The 20,575-nt window shown below is 39.7% G+C and overlaps 1 protein-coding gene across 4 annotated transcripts in view; it reads left to right on the top strand.

Annotated features, from left to right (window-relative positions):
* Nucleotides 1-20,575, top strand: part of LOC309503139 (nectin-3) — a 57,499-nt gene that overhangs the window by 24,092 nt on the left and 12,832 nt on the right. For 3 of the 4 annotated variants that reach the window (XM_082175852.1, XM_082175850.1, XM_082175851.1), the window contains exons 2-4: nt 17,522-17,863; nt 18,984-19,286; nt 19,779-19,884. In XM_082175852.1, coding sequence (XP_082031978.1) covers nt 17,522-17,863; nt 18,984-19,286; nt 19,779-19,884 — 751 coding nt within the window. Of the gene's footprint in view, nt 1-9,488; nt 9,956-17,521; nt 17,864-18,983; nt 19,287-19,778; nt 19,885-20,575 lie in introns of those variants that run through there. The other variant, XM_082175853.1, reaches the window with a different exon arrangement.

Below are 20,575 nucleotides of genomic sequence, written 5' to 3'. Positions count from 1 at the left end.
CCAGAAGAAACACTGTCTTGAAAGACAGGTGTTTAAGATCAATCGTCTGTAAAGGCTCGAATGGGTTACCTTTCATGGCTTCCAGCACTGTAGAAAGGTTCCATACAGGGACTGAGGGAGGTCTGGGAGGATTCAGTCTCTTAGCTCCTCTAAGGAAGACGATGACTAAATCGTTCCTTCCTACTGACTGACCCAGCGTTGTTTTTGAGAACGCTGCTATGGCCGCCACATACACTTTGAGCGTGGAAGGGGTCCTGCCCTTGTCCAACAGCTCTTGTAGGAAGGAGAGAACCTCCGTCACCCCACAGTCTAGGGGCGACACGCCACGAGCTGTGCACCAGCTGGAGAACACTGACCATTTCGAGGAATAGAGACGTCGCATAGACGGAGCTCTAGCCTGCGTGATCGTGTTTAACACTCCGCTTGGGGCGGTCAGCGGGTACCCGTTGATGGCCCAAACATGAAGGGACCACAGCTCTGGGCGCGGATGCCAAAACGAGCCCTTGGCCTGAGAGAGGAGGTCCCTCCTCACTGGCACTGGCCATGGGGCAGTGCTTGCTAGCTGCATCAGAACTGGGAACCAGGGTTGGTTTTTCCAGAACGGCGCTACGAGTAGCACTGAGCATCCTTCTCTGATCCGTTCTATCACCTGAGGCAGGAGAAAGACGGGAGGAAAGGCATAGAGCGGGCGGCGGGGCCATACGTGAGCCAGCGCGTCCCTGCTCTTGGAGAAAAATTGGAGAAAAATTCCAGACAGTGAGCGTTTTCTTGAGACGCGAACAGGTCTACTTCCGCTCTGCCGAATTTCTTCCACAGCAGCTGGACTGTCTGTGGGTGTAGAGGCCATTCGCCTGTCGGAACATTGTTTCTGGACAGTCTGTCCGGTCCTACGTTCAGGAGCCCTGGCACATGCGCTGCTCTCGGCGAGAGCAGGTTGCGCTGAGCCCACACCAGGAGGCGTTCTGTCAGCCTGTGCAGGTTTCGGGACCTGAGGCCGCCCTGGCGATTTATGTAGGACACCACTGACATGTTGTCCGAGCGGACCAGGACGTGGTGTCCTCGTATTTAGGGACAAAAACGCGTCAGTGCGTTGTCTACTGCCAACATTTCGAGGCAGTTTATGTGTAGAAGCTTCTCCCGTTCTGACCATTGGCCGAAGAACGGTCTGCCCTTGAGCAGTGCTCCCCATCCCAAGGTGGAGGCGTCCGTAGACACTACCTTCACACTCGAGGAAGTCCCCAGGCTAACACCTGATTGGTACAAGTCGTTTGCTTTCCCAGGTTTCAGAGCTGCGATGCATTTCTGATTGACCTTGAGACGAAGCAGACCGGAAGCCCACGCTCGGCGCGGTACTCGCGCTTTCAGCCAGAACTGTAGCGGGCGCATGCGAAGCAAGCCCAACTGAAGTACTGATGATGCTGAGGCCATGAGACCTAGCATCCTCTGAAATTTCTTGAGCGGGACAGATGCGTCGCAGCGGAAAGAGCTCGCTGCGCGCTGAATGTCTAGTACGCGCTCTGGTGACAGTCGCGCTATCATAGACAGCGAGTCCAGTTCTGTGCCCAGAAAAGATATTATCTGTCTGGGAGACAGAGAACTCTTCGCCCAATTGACCCAGATTCTCGAGGTGATCGAGCAAAATGGTCCTGTGCTCTATGAGCACCGAGTGAGATTGAGCTAGAATCAGCCAATCGTCCAAGTAGTTCAATACTCGCATGCCCTGTAGTCTGAGGGGTGCGAGCGGCTAGAGACAAGCCGAACGGTAGGACTGAGCACTGATATGCCTGGCCCTCGAAGGCGAATCTCAAACGTCGCCTGTGACGTGACGCTATTTGTATTTGAAATATGCGTCTTTCAGATCTATTGACACAAACCAATCTCCTCGGCGAATGTGCGTGAGGGTTTTTCTGGTCGTGAGCATTCCGAACTGTTGCTTCGCAAGCACTCTGTTCAGTTGCCTTAGATCTAGTATGGGTCTGAGACCCCCGTCTTTTTTCAGTACCAGGAAGTATCTGCTGTATAGCCCTCCTTCACTCTGAGCTTGAGATAAAGGCTCTATGGCCCCTTTGCTCAACAGTTTCAAAATTTCAGCTCGAAGTAGGTGGTGCTACTTCTATTTTTACCGTAGCTTCGACGCGCGTCACATAGCGGCGAGGGCGTCGGCGAAACTGTAGCGAATAGCCTCTTTCTATAATGCCTAGCACCCACTTCAAAACCCCCGGGTAGCCTTGCCCATGCATCTGCACGAATGGCTAGGGGCTGAATGCGGAGCGCGCTCTGGTCGCTCAGCGACAGAGGGGCTTCGGTGTGCTGTAACATAAGCGTCGCGCTTCGAGGCAGGGGGCGCGCTGATAACAGCGGGCAGATTGCCCGCGCTCGCCTCCTTTGCGGTGGTCAACCGAGAGGGGAGGGCTGGGCGAGTCCCGTAGGACCTGTCATGTCTATGTGTGAATGTGGGCGCGGGATAGCGGGCACATTTACAACACTGAGAGCATTGTCCGCCTGAGCAGAGCGAATGCACGTTGGTTTTGTTTTTACAGAAACCTTGAGATATGCGGAACGTAGTGTTTGTGGGCACTGGGCAGTGGGCACATTTACCACGTTTAATGCGCAATCGACCTGGGTCGATTTCATGTGCGCGAGCCCTGTGTGACGGGCTGTGTTTGTGTGTAGGAATTTTCGTCTACATTCGTAACACCATCGGCCGTGGCCGGGACACCAGAAAATACACTCTTATGGGATTTATCTGGGTAGCCGTAAAAGCGGCGTTTGTGTGCAGGCAAGCGGGCTGTTTTCGCCGACTTGTTTACTGCAGAATACACTGGAACAGTCGCATTTACTGGAACTGAACGAGCGAGAAGTTGCCATAGAAACAGAAAACGTCAACATGCTGGCGTTTGTTTGCAGGCGTGCGTGTATTACAGCAGGCTTGTTCACTGCAATATTGACATTTCCAGTCGTCTGAACTTCAGAGGCGGAAACCATAGAAACAGAGTTTGGGTGCAGGCGAACGGGTTGTACCACGCGCTCGTTGGCTGCAAAATACACATCTGCAGTCGCCTTTTCAGGGAACTGCCAGAGCGAGAATTGACGGCAAAAAATGTGTTTTGCCGGTAGACCCGGGATTCGATCGCGGGTCTCTCGCGTGAAAATCTGACGATCTACCACTGGACCACAGAGGAAGACACATAGACATTCAGTAGCGCGAGTATTATCAAAGAGCATCAACATGCTGGCGTTTGTTTGCAGGCGTGCGTGCAAAACAACAGGCTCGCTCACTGCAATATTGACATTTCCAGTCACCTGAACTTAAGAGGGGAATGAGAAATGTGTCAGGAGTGGAGGTCGGCCCGGCCGCAGCGGGGCTAAAACACCCTTTTCTCCTTTCGCCAGTGACGCACGGGAACCATAGAAACGGTGTTTGGGTGCAGGCGAGCGGGTTGCACAGCGCGCTCGTTGGCTGCAAAATGCACATCTGCAGTCGCCTTTCAGGGAACTGACAGAGCGAAGCATTGGCGGCATAATATATCTGCCGTTAGACCGGGATTCGAACCCCGATCTCTCGTGCGAAAAACCTAAGATTCCGCCACTGAGCCACAGGGGGGGAACACAAAGGTGTATAGATGCATGAGCATATAAGAGAGCGTCAACATGTTTTCTTCGGCGTTTGCTTGCAAGCGTGCCTGTTACAACAGGCTCGTTTGCTGCAATATTGATATTTCCAGTCGCCTAATCAGGGAACTGAGTTGTCTTTTCGCCGGTGAGTGACGCGTGAATGGGGCGCAAGGGCAGGATAGCTTTCTTGTAACGTAAAGAAAAACTAACCCCGATCGTCCGCTTCCAGCCTCCCTTGTGAACGGCGCAGTTTGCGCGGCTCGAACAGAGGGAGAGAGAAAGCTAGCCCCGTGACCGTCCGCTCCTGACATCCCCTGTGAACGGCGCGGTTTGCGCGGCTCGAACAGAGGGAGAGCAGGTATCATCCCCCAAGCAGGCAAGGCAAGCGGGCGCACCGGCGAGCTTTGCGGGTTGGGGGGGGCGGAGGAGCAGTCTCGGAGAAGGATGCCAGGTGAGTCCTCAGAGTCACCAGGCAGTAACTGGCTCGCAGTGAGGGCGGTCGCCGTCAGCGAGCGCGAGCGCGAGCGCGAGAGCTGCGTGATCCTCAGGAAAGGGGCGTCTTGAAAAAGACGCCCGGCTCTTTTAGTGCAATGAGAGTGTGTGTCGCGGCGGCGAGCACACACACATATACAAAACACAGTAGCAGAGAAAGGATATAACGCCGGATAGCGCAGCAGGAAGGCGACTGAAGGCGGCGCGGCCAGCGGCTTCAGAGTGTCGACTCGTCCCGCTGAAAGGCTTTTTCAGACGGCGCGGCTTCTCTCCGGATCCAGCGATGCGAGAGCTTCGCTGAAGAGATGAAAAATCAGTGAGCTAGCCTCTCGAAGCTATGTTTATAGCCCTAGACCACGCCCATTCTGGCGGGACGTGACGTATTGGGCGCGAAGCGCCCCCATTGGAGCTGACGTCACGAGTGGGCCTTATCGATAGGCTGCTGCAGTTGCCGCAGGGCAGCCAATAGGCGCACAAGCCGTCTCGCCTGTGTCTGCATGCTGCCGCAACGCGTTTTACATTATTTCAAAATTAAGGATAATTTTTTGGCTTCAGTATCTCGTGGAAAAGAGATTTCCCCTAGCGTAAGATTTACGCAGTACGAGAGTACCTCTCGTAAGAGAAACTCGAAGTGCTATTATAAGACATTCTGTCATAGCTTTTTGGTACATAACGGCTACCGTAGATGCAACGCGCATTTGAAAAAGTGAGGCGCTGGAGAGCATTATTCGTTTGAATGCAAAATACAATTTCACCACTAGATGGGAGTAATTCCTACACAATGTCCCTTTAAAGTATTTATTTTTTTATATATAATTGATATCGATAATTATCTTGTAAATACCATACAAATGTGGGGAAACTCAGGGGGAAAAAATGATTAAATGTGTTAAGACATAGGCTAGCCTATTCTAGTACTATAACTCGCTGTTAATAGACATATCACAGGAGGTTAAATGACCAAATATGTGAGTCGAAGAAAATGCATAACTCTGAAACATCAACTCTTATGGATTCCATGCAACGGTATTTTTGATGTATTGCATATAATGGCAGGCTGTCGCGCTAATTGCGAAGCAACAATCTCATGACAAACTTAAATAAAGTTTAAAAAAAATATATATTGTCAACCCACCGTAATATGTTTAACAGTGTTTATTATAACCGAAAGCTAGTTTGTTCACAGTTACCTGTAAAGAAGTGTAATATATAATTTGGAAAAACGATGTATGGATTCCCGGCTCTCTATACGATTCTCATCACGGGCGCGCACCGAACGGAAGATGCCAGGTGACGTAGGCTCATCGTATCCATGAGGTAAGCGCTTATTCGCAATCTCATGAATAAATACAATAAAACGAAGGTGTGCGTCACCAAATTAATAGTCATGAGAATGATTACAAACAGTAACGACAGGCGGTGTCACCGTGACACAACACCTTTATTTTATTTGAATTATTCATGATAGAGTGACTCAAGCACTACGCTGAACATACCTCATGAGTCATGAGCCATCATGAGCAACGACACTGATGGAAGGGTAACTTCCAGGAAACTGAATAGATAGATCACGAGTGTATTAGCACTCCAAATCTATCCAACATTTTGGCGAGAATATAGATTAATCTCTTGTTCTGTGTAGTATTAATAAAATATATATTATTACTTTTGGTCCTATATTCATGATTTCACAATGTAATATCCATTGTAAAAAAAGAAAAGCAGAAGTTCTGTTTCATTTCATTTATTAAAAATTCAAGCCAATCACTTTAGATTATTATTATTACGCATGTGTGTGTGTGTGTTTGTGTTTGTGTGTAGTGTGTGTTGTAATATAACTTTGTAATATAGCATATATATATATATATATATATATTTATATATATATATATATATATATATATATATATATATATATATATATATATATATATATATACACATATACATACAGGTGCTTCTCAATAAATTAGAATGTCGTGGAAAAGTTCATTTATTTCAGGAATTCAACTTTACAGGTGAAACTAATATACACTTTTTACATGCAAAGTGAGATATTTCAAGCCTTTATTTGTTATAATTTTGATGATTATGGCTTACAGCTTTTGAAACCCCCAAATTCAAAATCTCAGAAAATTTTTATATTACATGAAATCAACAAAAAAAGGATTTTAAATACAGAAATGTTGGTTCTCTGAAAAGTATAATGCATATGTACTCAATACTTGGTTTGGGCCACTTTTGCTTATGGACAGTTTCACCTGTTAAGTTGAATTCCTGAAAAAATTAACTTTTCCAAGACATTCTAATTTATAACCACCTTTATAGCCTATATATATATATATATATATATATATATATATATATATATATATATATATTATTTGTTATATTTTATTGAGCTTGTTATCTTCGAAAAATACTGCAAAACAATGCATCTCAAATCTCAGATTCTTCTAAATTCTCAGATTCAAGGCTTAATGGTGTTAACAGAAGGGGTTCTCTAACAAATAATGCATAGTGGTTCAATTATAAAAAGATACTTTAGAAATATGCTACAGTATAAGTGTACATGTAAATACTGTTTGGAGAAATGTGTAAATATATTACACAATTTCTATTGTGATTGTGAAAATGGTCATGACTTTTAGGGCTTGAACAGTTATAGTTAACTGTCTAAATATGCCCATTTAAAATATGCTGTAATTATTCTGAAAAGTCATTGTTGAACATGTATTTTCACCTTAAAAACTGCTATTTACAAGCTTAATTTAGGTTCTCTGTGTTTGAGCAAGAGCAGCACCAAACCAGTAGGTGGTGCTAATGTCCCAAATTTAGGTACGCGTTAACACGTCATTTACGCGTTAACACGTAAATACGCGTTAACGCGTAATGACGTGTTAACGCGTAAATTGCGTGTTAACACGTAAATACGCGTTAACGCGACAGTTTCACACATTTTGGCCCTTTTGGCCTTCCATACTTGAAGTATGGAAGGCCAAAAGGGCTAAAATGTGTGAAACATGTCGCCCGTTCTTCAGAAAGTCTATGGGTGACGTCACAGACGCTTTGTCCATATTTTTTACAGTCTATGATATAAACTGGACACAGCGACCCCATTGGATTCAACGGAGACAAGTGAAGTCAAATAGAAGCACTAACTTCCTGATGGTCGAGCGTACTGCGCAGACTCAAACTGAGCTTGACGACATAGATGTGACGTGAGCAACCCGTCTATCTACTAGTAGCTGTGCCGAGAGAAATCTGAATCATTCCCTTACGAAACTTGCAGAGACGGAGAGTGTGAGTAGGAGGTGTCCATGAGCTAGGAGCAGGAGAAACTTTTGCCAAGTATTCTGATTAATTACTTTGTCATTTTGCCTACACGTCCCCCCGATTGCGCGTGAGCTTCTCCTCCTGTCCATACGGTAATCTCTCTACTGTGCGACAGAGAGTCGTGTGGTTATGACGCAATCGTTAGCCTATTTTTACAAAAACTGCTTCTACGGGGCCATAACGTAAGATACAAGGTAATGGAGCCTTTTATACATTTTCGTGTTTCTTTAGAAATAAATAATTGACAAATGGAGTCTTTAAACGCCTCAGATGTAAAGTTATTCGCTGTCAAAGTGACGCCAAAATGAATGGGAGTCAATGGGATGCTAACAGCAGGTGATGGTCCGCTAGCCAATGGCGGCGCCCGGGGCTACTTCAAAATAATATGAAACCCTGCCCCCCTGGTAGACAAGCATGTGCCCGCTCTCCGACGACAGTTTCAGAATAGAATGTCGTCCCATTCACTGGTCGATTACAAATTACAATCCACATTACAGACAGTAGTCGATCCACAAAATGAGTATTTTGGTAATATGTTTTTGTATTTCTGTCGCAAAATGTTTTGCTCCTGGTCTTCAAATAGTGCTAACAAATCGTGCAACATCCATGTTCTTGGAAGAAAAGCAAATGTGTTTTGTGCCGTTAGCCCCCTTGTAACCTACTATACTAAGGTAGCCTACTATTCATTTAGATTAGAACACATTTAGATAATATATAGTATATTACCTTTTAATTATGTATAATGTTAATATGGTCTCATTAAAATATTATAAATATGATGTATGTTATAGATAGATACTAGGCTAGTATATCAACTAAGGCAACTGATTATAATGGGAAATATATTTACAGGAGTTAAAGTGTGAAAAACTGTCTGCTAAATATTCTATACATAATGATTTACCCTCTGGCTTTCTAGAACTTTGATTCAATTTTTGCAATGTTGAATAGGCTTTGTCTTTGCTCTTTCTCACTCTGTTCTTTTAATTTTGTGAAGGCATTGTTTTTTTGTCTACAAAACCTGCAGACAACAGAAAATTGTATTTATTTATTCGTGATTTATTTATTAGTGTTATTTATATTAGATTAGATCAGGTTAAATAATTTGATTGAACAAGAATTATAATTTTCACTATAGTGTATGATTGCAGAACAATATATGTTTGAAAATTGATGGAGCAACAGATTTTGTGTGAAAATAAATCAGAAAGGTGGTTTGTTTAAAAATCTTATTAATGTATGAGGTGGCAAGGAGGTACACACGGGGTAAAACCAGCATGGTAAGACACAAAGTATTGATACAAATACTTAAGCTAAATTAATATGCTTTTAATAATGTCTAAGTTGATACTTGTTCAAACCAATCACTTTAGCAAAGTTTATAAAATTTTTGGAGTTATTTTGATAAATTAAATAATAAATGTTTGTTCAATAAATATAGGCTATCTGTCATAATTTTCATTTTAAAAATACAGAAACAAGATTCTTGAGATCTTTGTATTTAAATTGCTACATAAGTCTAAAACATTAAAAAATATATATAAAATAGTAGATTAAATTAGCACAGAATCAACTTTGATCAAGTCAATGATAAGCCAAATTTCCAAGTCCATCATCAAAAGCGTTTATGAAAAAAAGTGCTGAGCAGAATTTGTGCCATCGAGTGGTATAAAAGAGAATTAAGTCAAATGCGCATTTTACCCCGGTGTGAGTTTATAACTGTTGTAATCTGTATATCATTTCAATTTATACTTTAACTGTATAATATTAAATTAAATGTCTATACTACTTCCATAGGATGAGGCAGCTCAGAGAGTGAGAGCCCACACTGAGCATCAGACAGTTAAACTGGCATTGACATTGAATTATTTAATTGGAAGAGTAATTATAACAACATAAATTGATTTTGCACTAAATCCTAATTGTAATCTTATTGCCCATATAAAATAGTTGTTTTTAATTTTCTATATTAAGATGATACTGCCTCATTCAAACTCCTTATAGTGCCCCCTTTTATATTATATATATATTTATTTATTTAAAACAACCCAAACACACATATAAACATTTGGATGCTGCATTAAACAAATTCTTAAAGGGAAAAAAATGTAAATAATAAATCAACTACATAGCTGATTCCAAGTGATCAAGGGCTTAGGACGTTCCAATTCAGCCCATTGCAGTTTCCGCCAGTAGTGGGCACTCGCAATGACGTACATCCGAGTGAACGAGACGGAGGGAAGTTAGCAAGTGAAGGGCATGACAACTTTGGAATGGAACGCAGCCCAACACAAAGCCTCGAATCGCGGCTTCATCTGGCACGCCCATTTTTTCTCTCGACACAAGCTCCGACGCCTCGGTTCAAATGTCACATCACTAATTAATACAATCAATGAAGGGTAGCCTATTTGGAGATGGACTGTTTAAAAACATAACGAAATGCTCCCTTTCTCTCCCGTGACACTGATGCTTGATTTTATTTTATTTACATTCATCTACGCAAGAACTTCAGGTGAGTAGGCTGTATGAATGGTTATCAATGTGCTGTTATCTGTACTAGCCTAGTATGATGACAGAGGGGGCGTAATTTTCACACAAAGAAAAAAAGAAGCCATCAGTTTACAAGCGAAGATTAAGCTTAAGCCTTTGTTGTGTAGCCTTTACCTATAGGGTGACCAGACATCCCGAAATATTCGGTATAGTCTCGAAATCTAAGCTGTTGTCCCGAAAATTATACTAAAGCAAAATCTTGTGTAGCCTGGTTATTGTCTGATAAACATTAAAAACTTTCCGTGGAGGTTGAGTTGTCCTACATCTAGCCCCCGCCGGCTGCTCAGTGGCTGCAGCATTTTTATTTTTTTATTTTTTATTTTTTAAGTTCTACAAAGATACCGTAGTTGCAGCAGCCGCGAGGACAGTGAATGTGGATTTATTCCAGTCGTAAAGGAGTCATTGATTGGTCGCAGCACTGTGTGCAACAAAATACTTTGATCTGATGTCGGGTTTCACAAAGGAAATCATCTTAAACCTGTCCTGGAGTAGCCTACCCCCAACACTGCACGTGTTCTTTGTCTCCCTAATCAAACACACCTGAAGCTCATTATCACATTGGTTAAATCCAGGACAGGTTTGGAAACCACTGATCTACACAATTATTTAGTTTTCTTATTTAATGACCAACAATTTAGTTGTAATAATAATTTTGGCACAAGGCTTATTAGCGCTAGGCTATAGCCTGAAAGGTCTGATTTACGCACTGTTACAACAGTCATTGTTTTGTTTTTTGTTTTTCACAATGACATTTGAGTTCATGATTTTAATGTTTTTTTTTTGTTTTTTGTTTGTGGCAGACTAATGACAGACTTTTGATCTTTGAATAAAAATATGTTTGGTTCAGGTTTGAAAGTCATTATCTTTTATCATAGGCTATGTAGTCTATATAACATGAATAGCAACTCACCCCTAATTTGTTATTGGATAGAAGTGATCTGTGAATAATTTTTTTGGATATTAAAAAGTTTTTGTCAATTTGTTAAGTTAAGATTTGACTAGATGGATTAGATTTGTAGCAACTGTAATGCCATCATACAGTTTTTATTTAATTTATTAGTTTTCCGTTATTCATCATAACCTGGTGGAAACATTTAATCTGAGCTCATAATCTATTGCTATTATGATGTACCTTCAATTAAAAATATAGGCCTGTATTTTATGCATTAGCATTAGGCTATAGCCTATAGTGTTTGACTGGGATCATAGCCTACTGGGCCCTTTTTTAGGGGGGCTTCTGCCTAGCCCCTCTAAAAAATTGTGATTAAGTGTAGGATACACTAATTCGTGTTCGCTTCAGTCCCCGTTAAAAAAAGATGAAAACGGCGGCAGACTTAAGGCTTCGCCCCGTCTTTTATAATCAGCGCGTTCTTCATCTTCAATCCGCGAGCGCAATGGCGAGCAGAGCGCACGTCTGAAACAGAGGACAGTGTGTGTGTGTGTGTGTGTGTGTGTGTGTGTGTGTGTTCACCTGAGCCTTATCTGTAACTGCTCGTCAATGTCAGAATATTTGAGATGACCAATCAAATAAAAATAGTTGGGCTTTATTTTCACAGAAGCTGCCAGAGCGCGAATTTTTGCAGTTTATTAGTTTAACTAATAAACTTTTGTCTAATTTCACCATTTTGAACTGAAAATAGGCCTATAACGTGATTCATGTAATGTAATAATTAGTTTAGGCCTACTGTCATTGCGAGGGGACAAGAAACATTAATAAAGCCGTTATCATATTAGGCACAAGGTTAATAATGAATGTGTACATATTGAGAATGAATAGGCTACGATACATGTAGCCTTCAGTAAATTTAATAAGCTCTGCTATATGAGGGAAAGAGACAGTGCAGGATAAGGAAAGGAGACAGAGAAAAAGAAAGAGTGATGGAGATGAGGAGAGAGCAGGTTGACAAATAATCGACTGCCCACTGACATGGTTTTAAAACTATGTCTTATCCCTTTTTGGCCTTCAAACATTTTGAAATGCACATACTGTATGCAGAGCAATCACATTTTTAAACCCCCTAACAACCTCAAATCTAGGACCTCTGTGTTTATAAAGCCCTGTATGGCCCTGTATTAGGCATAAGATCAATAATGAATGTGTACATATTGTGAATTAATTTAATAAACTTAGTTGCCTTTCCTGCCTTCAGTAAATTAACGTGTCTGAGAAAATTATACATAAATCAACCAGTCAGTTGACCCAATGTTTACTTTCTTCACTGACACAGACAAAAATGAAAAGCCTATATCAGTCAAATCTCAGATTTAGGAGGAGAAGAGACAGGGCAAGATAAAAACAAATAAAAAAAGAGGGTGATGGAGAAAAATAATCTACTGCCCACTGACATGGTTTTAAAGCTATTGTTATCCTTGTTTGTTTTTTTTGGCCTTCAAAACATCTTAAATTGCACACATGTAGATCAGATAAATAAAAATGTTCTCGGAGGAGCACCCAAACCCCCCTAACAACCTCACGTTTGGGACCTCAGTGATTATCAAAACCCTGCCATATGTTAATATTCAACTAGTTTATAGTGAGAATTAGACCCTAAACTAAAGTGTTACTTTTTTACAATAAAAATCCTTGAACTGGGATCCCTGACTGGGATTCTGTTTGTCTTACTTCTATCGTTTAGTTATTCAACAAAATTACACATGAATATTTAATTATTATAAATGATCATATATTAGAGGATTTTCGATTACACATTAATATATATATATATATATATATTTTTTTTTTTATAAAAATATAAAAATTATTTCTCATCAGGCAGAGATACATTTAATTTGCCCAGTTTTCAGTTAAAACAGCCAGTCACATGTTTTTGCACTGTTTTTTCTGTTGCTCTAGAAAGCAATTGAAGAAAAATACCCATATTTGTATGATTGTATTGGTGATTTGAAATGTTGCTGAATCATAACAATGATTCAATGTTGCTCAATCAACAATTTAGATTTTGGACTTCCATCCTCAAGTAGAAAGGAGCTGTCTGAGGATTGCATACATGCTGTGATTCTGGAATTTATCAGTAAAATTGCTTGAGGGTCTGCAATTTGGACTAATCGTCTGTGACCCAATTAGTCCATATCCCTAAAGTTGACCTTAAACCCCCACTCCACAGGGTTGCCTGTGTGTTTTAATGATGACGTTAACTAGCATGCGACTTTAGTTCTGAAGTAATGTCGTAATGATAAAAACCCAATGTAATTTTTCCATTGGCTTTTGGATTATTTCAGAAAATTAGGTCTGTGACTAACAACAGCTTATGATTCTTACACGTTTTGTTCATCGTGATAATCTTCACAAATGAACAACTTGAATTTTGAAGCGTAAATGCAATCATCAGTAGTCAAAAGCTAATCGTGGCTAAACAAACTACACCGCGTTTGCATGACTTCACCGTCACCATTACTAAGCTTCTGAACTCTTTCAGTCTTTGTTTAAAAACATTTTCCCTGAAAGTTCGAGTTAGTATAGTTTGCAAGAGTGTGATTAAAAGGCTGTGAAAGCGGACTGGTGAGGAGATGAGTTTTCCTGTTCGGCTGATGACGTTTATTGTTTTTTGTAACCTCTGTAGTTCCATTTAACCACTTGTTAGCAAGACAAGTAAAAGCTTTTAAAAAATCATATTATTACTGTATTACTGATGTATTTTATGTCATAGCATAAAACGTAAAGATTTCTTTAGCTTGTGTTCACCACAGACCTTATTTCAGGCATTTAACCAAAAACCAATTAAATAAACCACACAAGCACAGAACAATTACCCGAACAACTGTTTTATTAACAAAGTTCAGGAGGAACACGTTCAAATTATCTATCCAGCCAGCTTGAGAGGAGGCCTATATATAACCGACTCAACTGTCTCGTCTTGTTTTGGTTTTATTTCATGCCTTAATTTGCAGTCTGTCAAGGTCATTATTTCCTGTCTTGTCATGTGATTCCCTGGCCCTCGTGTGATCCTGCCATGTGCTCCCTTTGTCAGGTTTCCTTTGCTCTCATTAGTTCTTTGTTCATTGCTTTCAGGTGTGTCTTGTTTGTCAATAGTCCTTGTGTGTATTTAAGCCCTCATTATTTGCCATGTGTCTATGTCAAGTATGTGTTTCTTGTTACCACGTTTGATCACACGTTTGGTATGATCACTTGCGCGCTCTTGCTTCCGGGAGATTTTAACTGATTTGCGGGCATCAGGGAGCCGCTATCAATATGAGGGAGACTCCCGGAATTTCCGGGAGACTTGGGATGTCTGAAGAGATGACGATTAAATCTTAATATAAAATAAAATCTTTATGGATGAAACTGTGGGTCCCATTAGTAGGGTTAAAAATATAAGAACTTAAATCAACCTTAAATGTATTGTTACTAAAATCACAAAATAAATGGGCATTTGATTCTTCAACAAGCCCACAAAATGAGCAAGTTTAATCAATATCAAGATATTTACAGATTGATGAATTAAACCTGTCGCACATATTTTTTAAGTTTACATTTACATTTAGTCATTTAGCAGACGCTTTTATCCAAAGCGACTTACAGATTAGAACAAAATTAAGCGAGTCATCATGAAGAGGCAAAAACAACGCAAGTAGTGCTCAAAAAAACAAAGTTCAGGCATTATTCAGAGTAGCTTAAACCCGACAAGTGAGGTTTTTAAAGGGAAGGGGAAGGAATTATTATTTATTATTTTTAATTTTTTTTAAGGTTAAGTGCTCACGGAAGAGATGGGTTTTCAGCTGTCTTTTGAATGTTGTCAGGGATTCTGCATTCCGGATGAGGGTGGGGAGAGGGTGGTGAATGAGAATGTTCTGGAAAGTGATTCACTTGTGTTGTTGCGCTTGTGATAACGTCAGCATGTCAGATGTCCCGGATTGCATTCATACTTAACGTGATCAGGCTATATACATACTCTTTTAGCGCTTGTTATGTAAGTACTTGTTGAAATTAAGTACCTACTCAGTGAGTATTCGGTTTCGAAAGCAGACTCTATTAATCCCATTAAAAAATGGACAGAAGGGTAGACTGCTCCTTCTCCTGTGAAGGAAGTGGCACTTTTCACTCGTCATAGTTTATCAGTTCAGACCAATAATAGACAGCGCAGCGATAGCTCAGAACAGGTACTCCCGGGCCGATCTTTAATCACGCGACACCGTTACTACACAGCCCTGGGAGATCCAATGAGAAGCATTCAAATTCTGCACAGAATTCTGTTATAAACCATATCAGATCAAACAGTGCTGACGTGGAAACCAGGAGAAACATTGTGCCATGAATGAATAAGTTATAGAAGGCTTTTCACTCCACAAATCACCAACATTCGCTAACTGTAACGGACTAACCATGGTATTGTGGAAGAAATAGTCTGTTTTTACATTCTTTTCAGAGTTCGTACAACCTTTTGAGAATGAAATTCAAACACTTTTCAAGGACTTTCAGGTGCTTCATACATTTTCGAGCTCTTCGAAGCTCTAAATATTATCCAATTTAAATGTGATTTTTAATGTGATTACCAAAAACATTATTTGTTCATCTTTCAAAGATTGTCTCAATTTGTAAAAATCACTATTATAAAATATGAAATCATCAAGAAATACCTTTTTGTCAAAGTTTGACATTTTCTATACTAAGTATAAAGAAGGAAAGGTCACATCACCTTTGAACACCTGTGTACTTTCTGTGAGTGCTACAGCTCTCAAACGCTAGTCTGGAGCCCTGACTACATGTTAAATAAACCTACTGTGCCTGAAAAACCTAATTTGTATTTTGTTCTATTGTTTTAAATCTGCTGATTTGTTCTTATTTTAAATAACAAATAAAATAACAAAGATAACTATATTGTGATATCGTTATCTTAAAATAAAATGTCTTATATCGTGAAATAAGATTTTGATCAAATTGCCCACCCCTACTCCCGTGCTTAAAAATTCACCAGCTGTGGCCTGATTCAGCATATGTATTGCATATTTTTTTCAGAGCCCATGTTAACAGATTGGAGAATTCACACAAGCACGCTGAGCAGCGCAGAGCAGAAGTAGCAGTGCTGAATTGTTTCGGCACTATAGGTTTATTTTTGGCTGAATTATTTTGGTGCCAAGTCTATTTTTGCTGCACTGCCCATGCTCAGTTAAAGTGAACAGTGCATTAGTGAGGTCTACTATGTAAAGAATTTTGAAGGAGCTCTAACTATTTGGACTCTCCTGCTATAAACCATCACTTCCAGCCAAATGTCATATGTGGTAACGAAAGCATCTTGAAGCACTATGTAAGCATTTTGTGAAGCTTGTGCGTGAAGTAACATTAGTGCCAAAAATAAATAGGTCATTATTGTCTAATGTATTTAGCTCCACCTGTATAGATCTGCTACAACTCATTTTAAATATGCTATTTGTGCTGAAGCAGTGCGTCTTACTTGCTCACAGCAGCGTATTGACAGTTGCAAGTCCCTGTACAATAATCTACAACAGCAATAATCAACAGTGTAGCAAATCTATTCCGCCAAGACCAAAAACATTAACATTGTCATATCCATTACCATGCTAAAAATCTTCAGAGATTTGTCATGATAGAAATGTATTTATTAAAACTATAAATAACAAATCAAATTAGTTTTGATAATTATGTACTTTATTTTCTGGAACCAGCATCAGTTTTCTGTTTGTTTGAATAATCAATCATCATGATTTAAATATATATGGAATAAAAGCTTATAAATGGTGCTGGTTCATGTTTGAAGCACTGAAGTAGATGAAATATGATCTTGAAAAAGCTAGAGCTATCTCACTTCATTTAGGATATGCACCATGATCTGCTTTTTCGAGTGACATTAAACTTATGTATCCCTAAAAGGGAGAAACTCAATTTTCCACTATTGTCTGTAGCTATCGGATCTAAATAATTTGGAGGTCAATCCTTGTGAATGATATGGAGAACAATGTAATATGGTTCTTAATGGCTTCTTGGTACCAATCACAATTCTGAGTTTACACTAAAATGTGCACTTTCTGTAGCTTTACTTAAAATTTACTTTGCTTCAACCAGAAGAATGAAAAAATGGCAAAAAAAATTATAATAGTAATAATAATAATAAATAACCACTTTCCCCTTAGTACTGAAAATAATATATGAGCACATATTCATGTTAACATCTTAAAAATCTATTTTAGGGTTTTATGACACCTTAAAGGAATTTTATCAGCAGGACCATGCTGAAAGAGTGTCTGTGGCTGTTAATGAGCTCACCCAAAAAGTTAAATTCTGTCATAATTTACTCAACCTCATGTCATTCCAAACCTGTATGACTGACTTTATTTTGTAGAACATACAGATTTTTTTTATGTCCTGGGACATTTGTTCAAATAGAAGTCAAGAGTAACCAAAACTTGTTCTGCAGAAGAAAGTAAGTCATTAAAGGTTCTCTGAGTCACTAGGCATTGTCAACAGCTCTGCTTCATCCTACTTGCCCAACTGAACATCTCTATGTACAGTGTTTGCTAATTCATGTACTTTGTGCACTTTTTTCTGTTAAAGGTGTAAAGGTTATTGGTCATGATACAACAGTCATTTATGGAGAGAATGCCACTTTGTTGTGTCAGCTGACTGAGACTGATGAAAGTATAACTCGTATTATATGGATGAAAAATACAAGAGAAAAGCCTGTAGAGGAAAGATTCTTCGCCATTCGGCCAGATGGCAAAACTGAACACCAAAATGGATTGGGGGACAGAGTACAATTCATTGGAAACGTTTCAGAGAAAAATGGATCAATTCAGCTGCTCAGAATGAGGCTTCTAGATGACGGGATCTACACATGCGTTTTCAACTTATTTCCTAGTGGAGCATTTAAAACGGACATCAATGCCACAGTTTTTGGTATGATGGCTTGTTCATATTTTTTCTCTGATTTACAGCAATGACATATATGCATATCTCTGTGTTTTGATTCCCAAACAACTCAATTATTTAAAATAGTTCATGCTTACATAACAGACTTATGGCCCTGATATACCTCAAGCAAAATCAAAGAACGAACTGAAATGACATAATTTTGAACAAAATCAGGAGAAACAGAGTTCATTTGGAATTTGTTTTGGGAATTAGGCCCCCAATATACTTCAAGTGAAATCGAAGAACGAACTGATATGACGTCCTTTCGGACAAAATCAGGCCGGAATAATGTTTGTTTGGAGTTTGTTTTGGGAGTTAAGGCCCCCAATATACAAAATCGAATGAACTTATGTGACTTTCCGGAAAAGTTCACTACGGCTGGTAAACTTGTACTATTTGCCTGTAGCAAGTAAGTAATAGTTGTGCGCTGAGGCTCCGCCTTCTTTTACATGGACAATCGTTTCCGCTCTATTTCTCCTGATCAGTCCGTCGAGGTCAGACGTCCGCGAGTGAAAACATGAACACACTGCTTTATTGTAGAAAATGAAGTTGTACTTCTGATGAAAAAAGAAGACACTCATACGTGTTTTTTCTCATTTGAGACGGTAAAGCTGCTTGATTTTACGTAATCTATCGAAAGTGCATTAATATAAATTAATGTGATGTGATTTTATTAGAGTGCCGAATTGCAGAGCTCATGCAAACATATCCACGTTGCTAACCAGATGCTTTTTGTATGCTTTATTAAAATGCGTGCGTTTTTCTCATTTTTTTTTGTTGTGTGTTTATTTTTGCTATCGAGAGGAAAGCACACAGCACATATTTACATATTTATCTAAACGCTCTCAGCAGTGGTTGGTGTCAAATGTTCAAAAACAGTGTACCGCTGGTCACATTACCCTTAAGCGAAGAACGAAAAAGAACTTTGCCGTGAGTATATCGGGGCCTTTCTTCTATGTGTTAGAAAAATTTGTTACATTTATATTTCACATGCTTTAGAGCTATGAGAAGACCTAGAGCAGACTAAGCTATTTTAGTTAGTAAAGCCAGTTAGTTTTTACAGTTGAATGATTTAATGATTATCTTTTTTCTATTTCAAATGTAGCCCGTCCTGTGGTCAGTGTGAAAGGGGAAGCACCTGTTACTGGTTGTTTTGAGGCTACATTGGCATCATGCGTTGCCTCTAATGCTTGGCCTGATCCAGCAGTGATGTGGAGATTAGGAGATCTGGAAAACTCTCTGAGGACTGAAACCAACCATACAGTGAACCCCAATAGGACCATTACTGTTGTTTCCTACCTACTTGGAGTCCCATTCAAACATTTAAATAAAAAGAACATCCAGTGTGAGGTGAAGCACAACACCCTAAGAGAAGACCTCGTAATTAACTACACAATAAACATTCATTGTAAGTATTTGGAGTATCAACCAACACCTTGCATACAAATGACTGTTATATACTTTTCATATAAAATACAAACTTCAGATTCTAAATGCAATTATCTATATTAAATTGTCTTGGGTTTTTTGTGCAGAAAAAAATAGGGGATGACGATAATCATAATGAAGTGAACATATTTTTGCTTTCTTCATGGCACAGAAAATAAGAGTATACTAATGGCTGTAATGAAGCAATGATGCATTAACATGAACTTATATTTCAGTAAATAAGCCTTTCAGTAGCTGTTCTGATGGATTCTGTGAGTTCATTCAGAAAAGGATTTGTCAGACTGGCAAACTCCTACATTTGAGTCGTTTGGATGATTCTATGAAAACCAACTCACAAGAGTCATTTTTGAATCAGACTAAACAGGTTGTGATGTGTTTGTTTTGTGTGTGCCATGCGGCCATGAGGAACATCACTTGTTAGTTATTTTTGCTACCTAATTTCTTTTCCTAGATCCTCCAGAGTCAGTGGTTATAATTCCTGACAGTCTAACAAATGCTAAAGAATTCAAGTGTGTAGTGGACAGTAACCCAGAACCAACCATCTACACCTGGACTAGGTAATATAAAACTGCAAGTAAAATCTGCACTCAGTTCTATATAATAATTTGTCTGGAGAAGCCTTGATAATTTCAGCCAAATTTAGTGTTTGTTTATTTTTCAGTGTTTTTACGATATTTTCTATTTTAGTGCACAGTGATGTCTGTAAGGCCTGGAACTTTTCTTCCTTTTCTTCTCATTTGTATTGTATTTCAGCACTGAATTTTGCATTTCCTTTTTTATCTATTTACTTTAACTTTACAGGGAAATCAGACAGATAATTAGCAAGAAGGTAATACGTTATTGATTCAAAGGCATGTTGACAAATAGTCACTAAACAACTTAATCTTAGTGGCAGTTATTCTCAAGCTAACCATTTTTTAACGCCTGGACAAAGCTGACAAGTTGCTTTTGCATATTGAGGCTAAACTGCCAAGTTCACAGGTTTTAGAATTTGACTACTATATTGGGACATGTTTCTTATGAAATGGCTTAGTGAGCAAGAAAAAAACATTAGACGGGACATGATTTCATCCATCAGTTGTTGATTGGATTGTGAAAAGTGAGCACTGCATACTGGAATGGAGGCAGATCTGAGTGTGATTGGCTTAACTGCAACATGGATCTCATGTCATAGACATCAAGTGAGTCGTATCACTGGGAGAGCAAGTTATACAATTTTGATTTGAAGACTACAAGGTCAAAAAAAAT

The sequence above is a fragment of the Leuciscus leuciscus genome (genome assembly GCF_965113295.1).
Source record: "Leuciscus leuciscus genome assembly, chromosome: 7".
NCBI classification, from domain to species: Eukaryota; Metazoa; Chordata; class Actinopteri; order Cypriniformes; family Leuciscidae; genus Leuciscus; species Leuciscus leuciscus.
The sequence above is the reverse complement of the archived record's forward strand: the minus strand, read 5'-3'. Positions and strand labels throughout refer to the sequence as shown.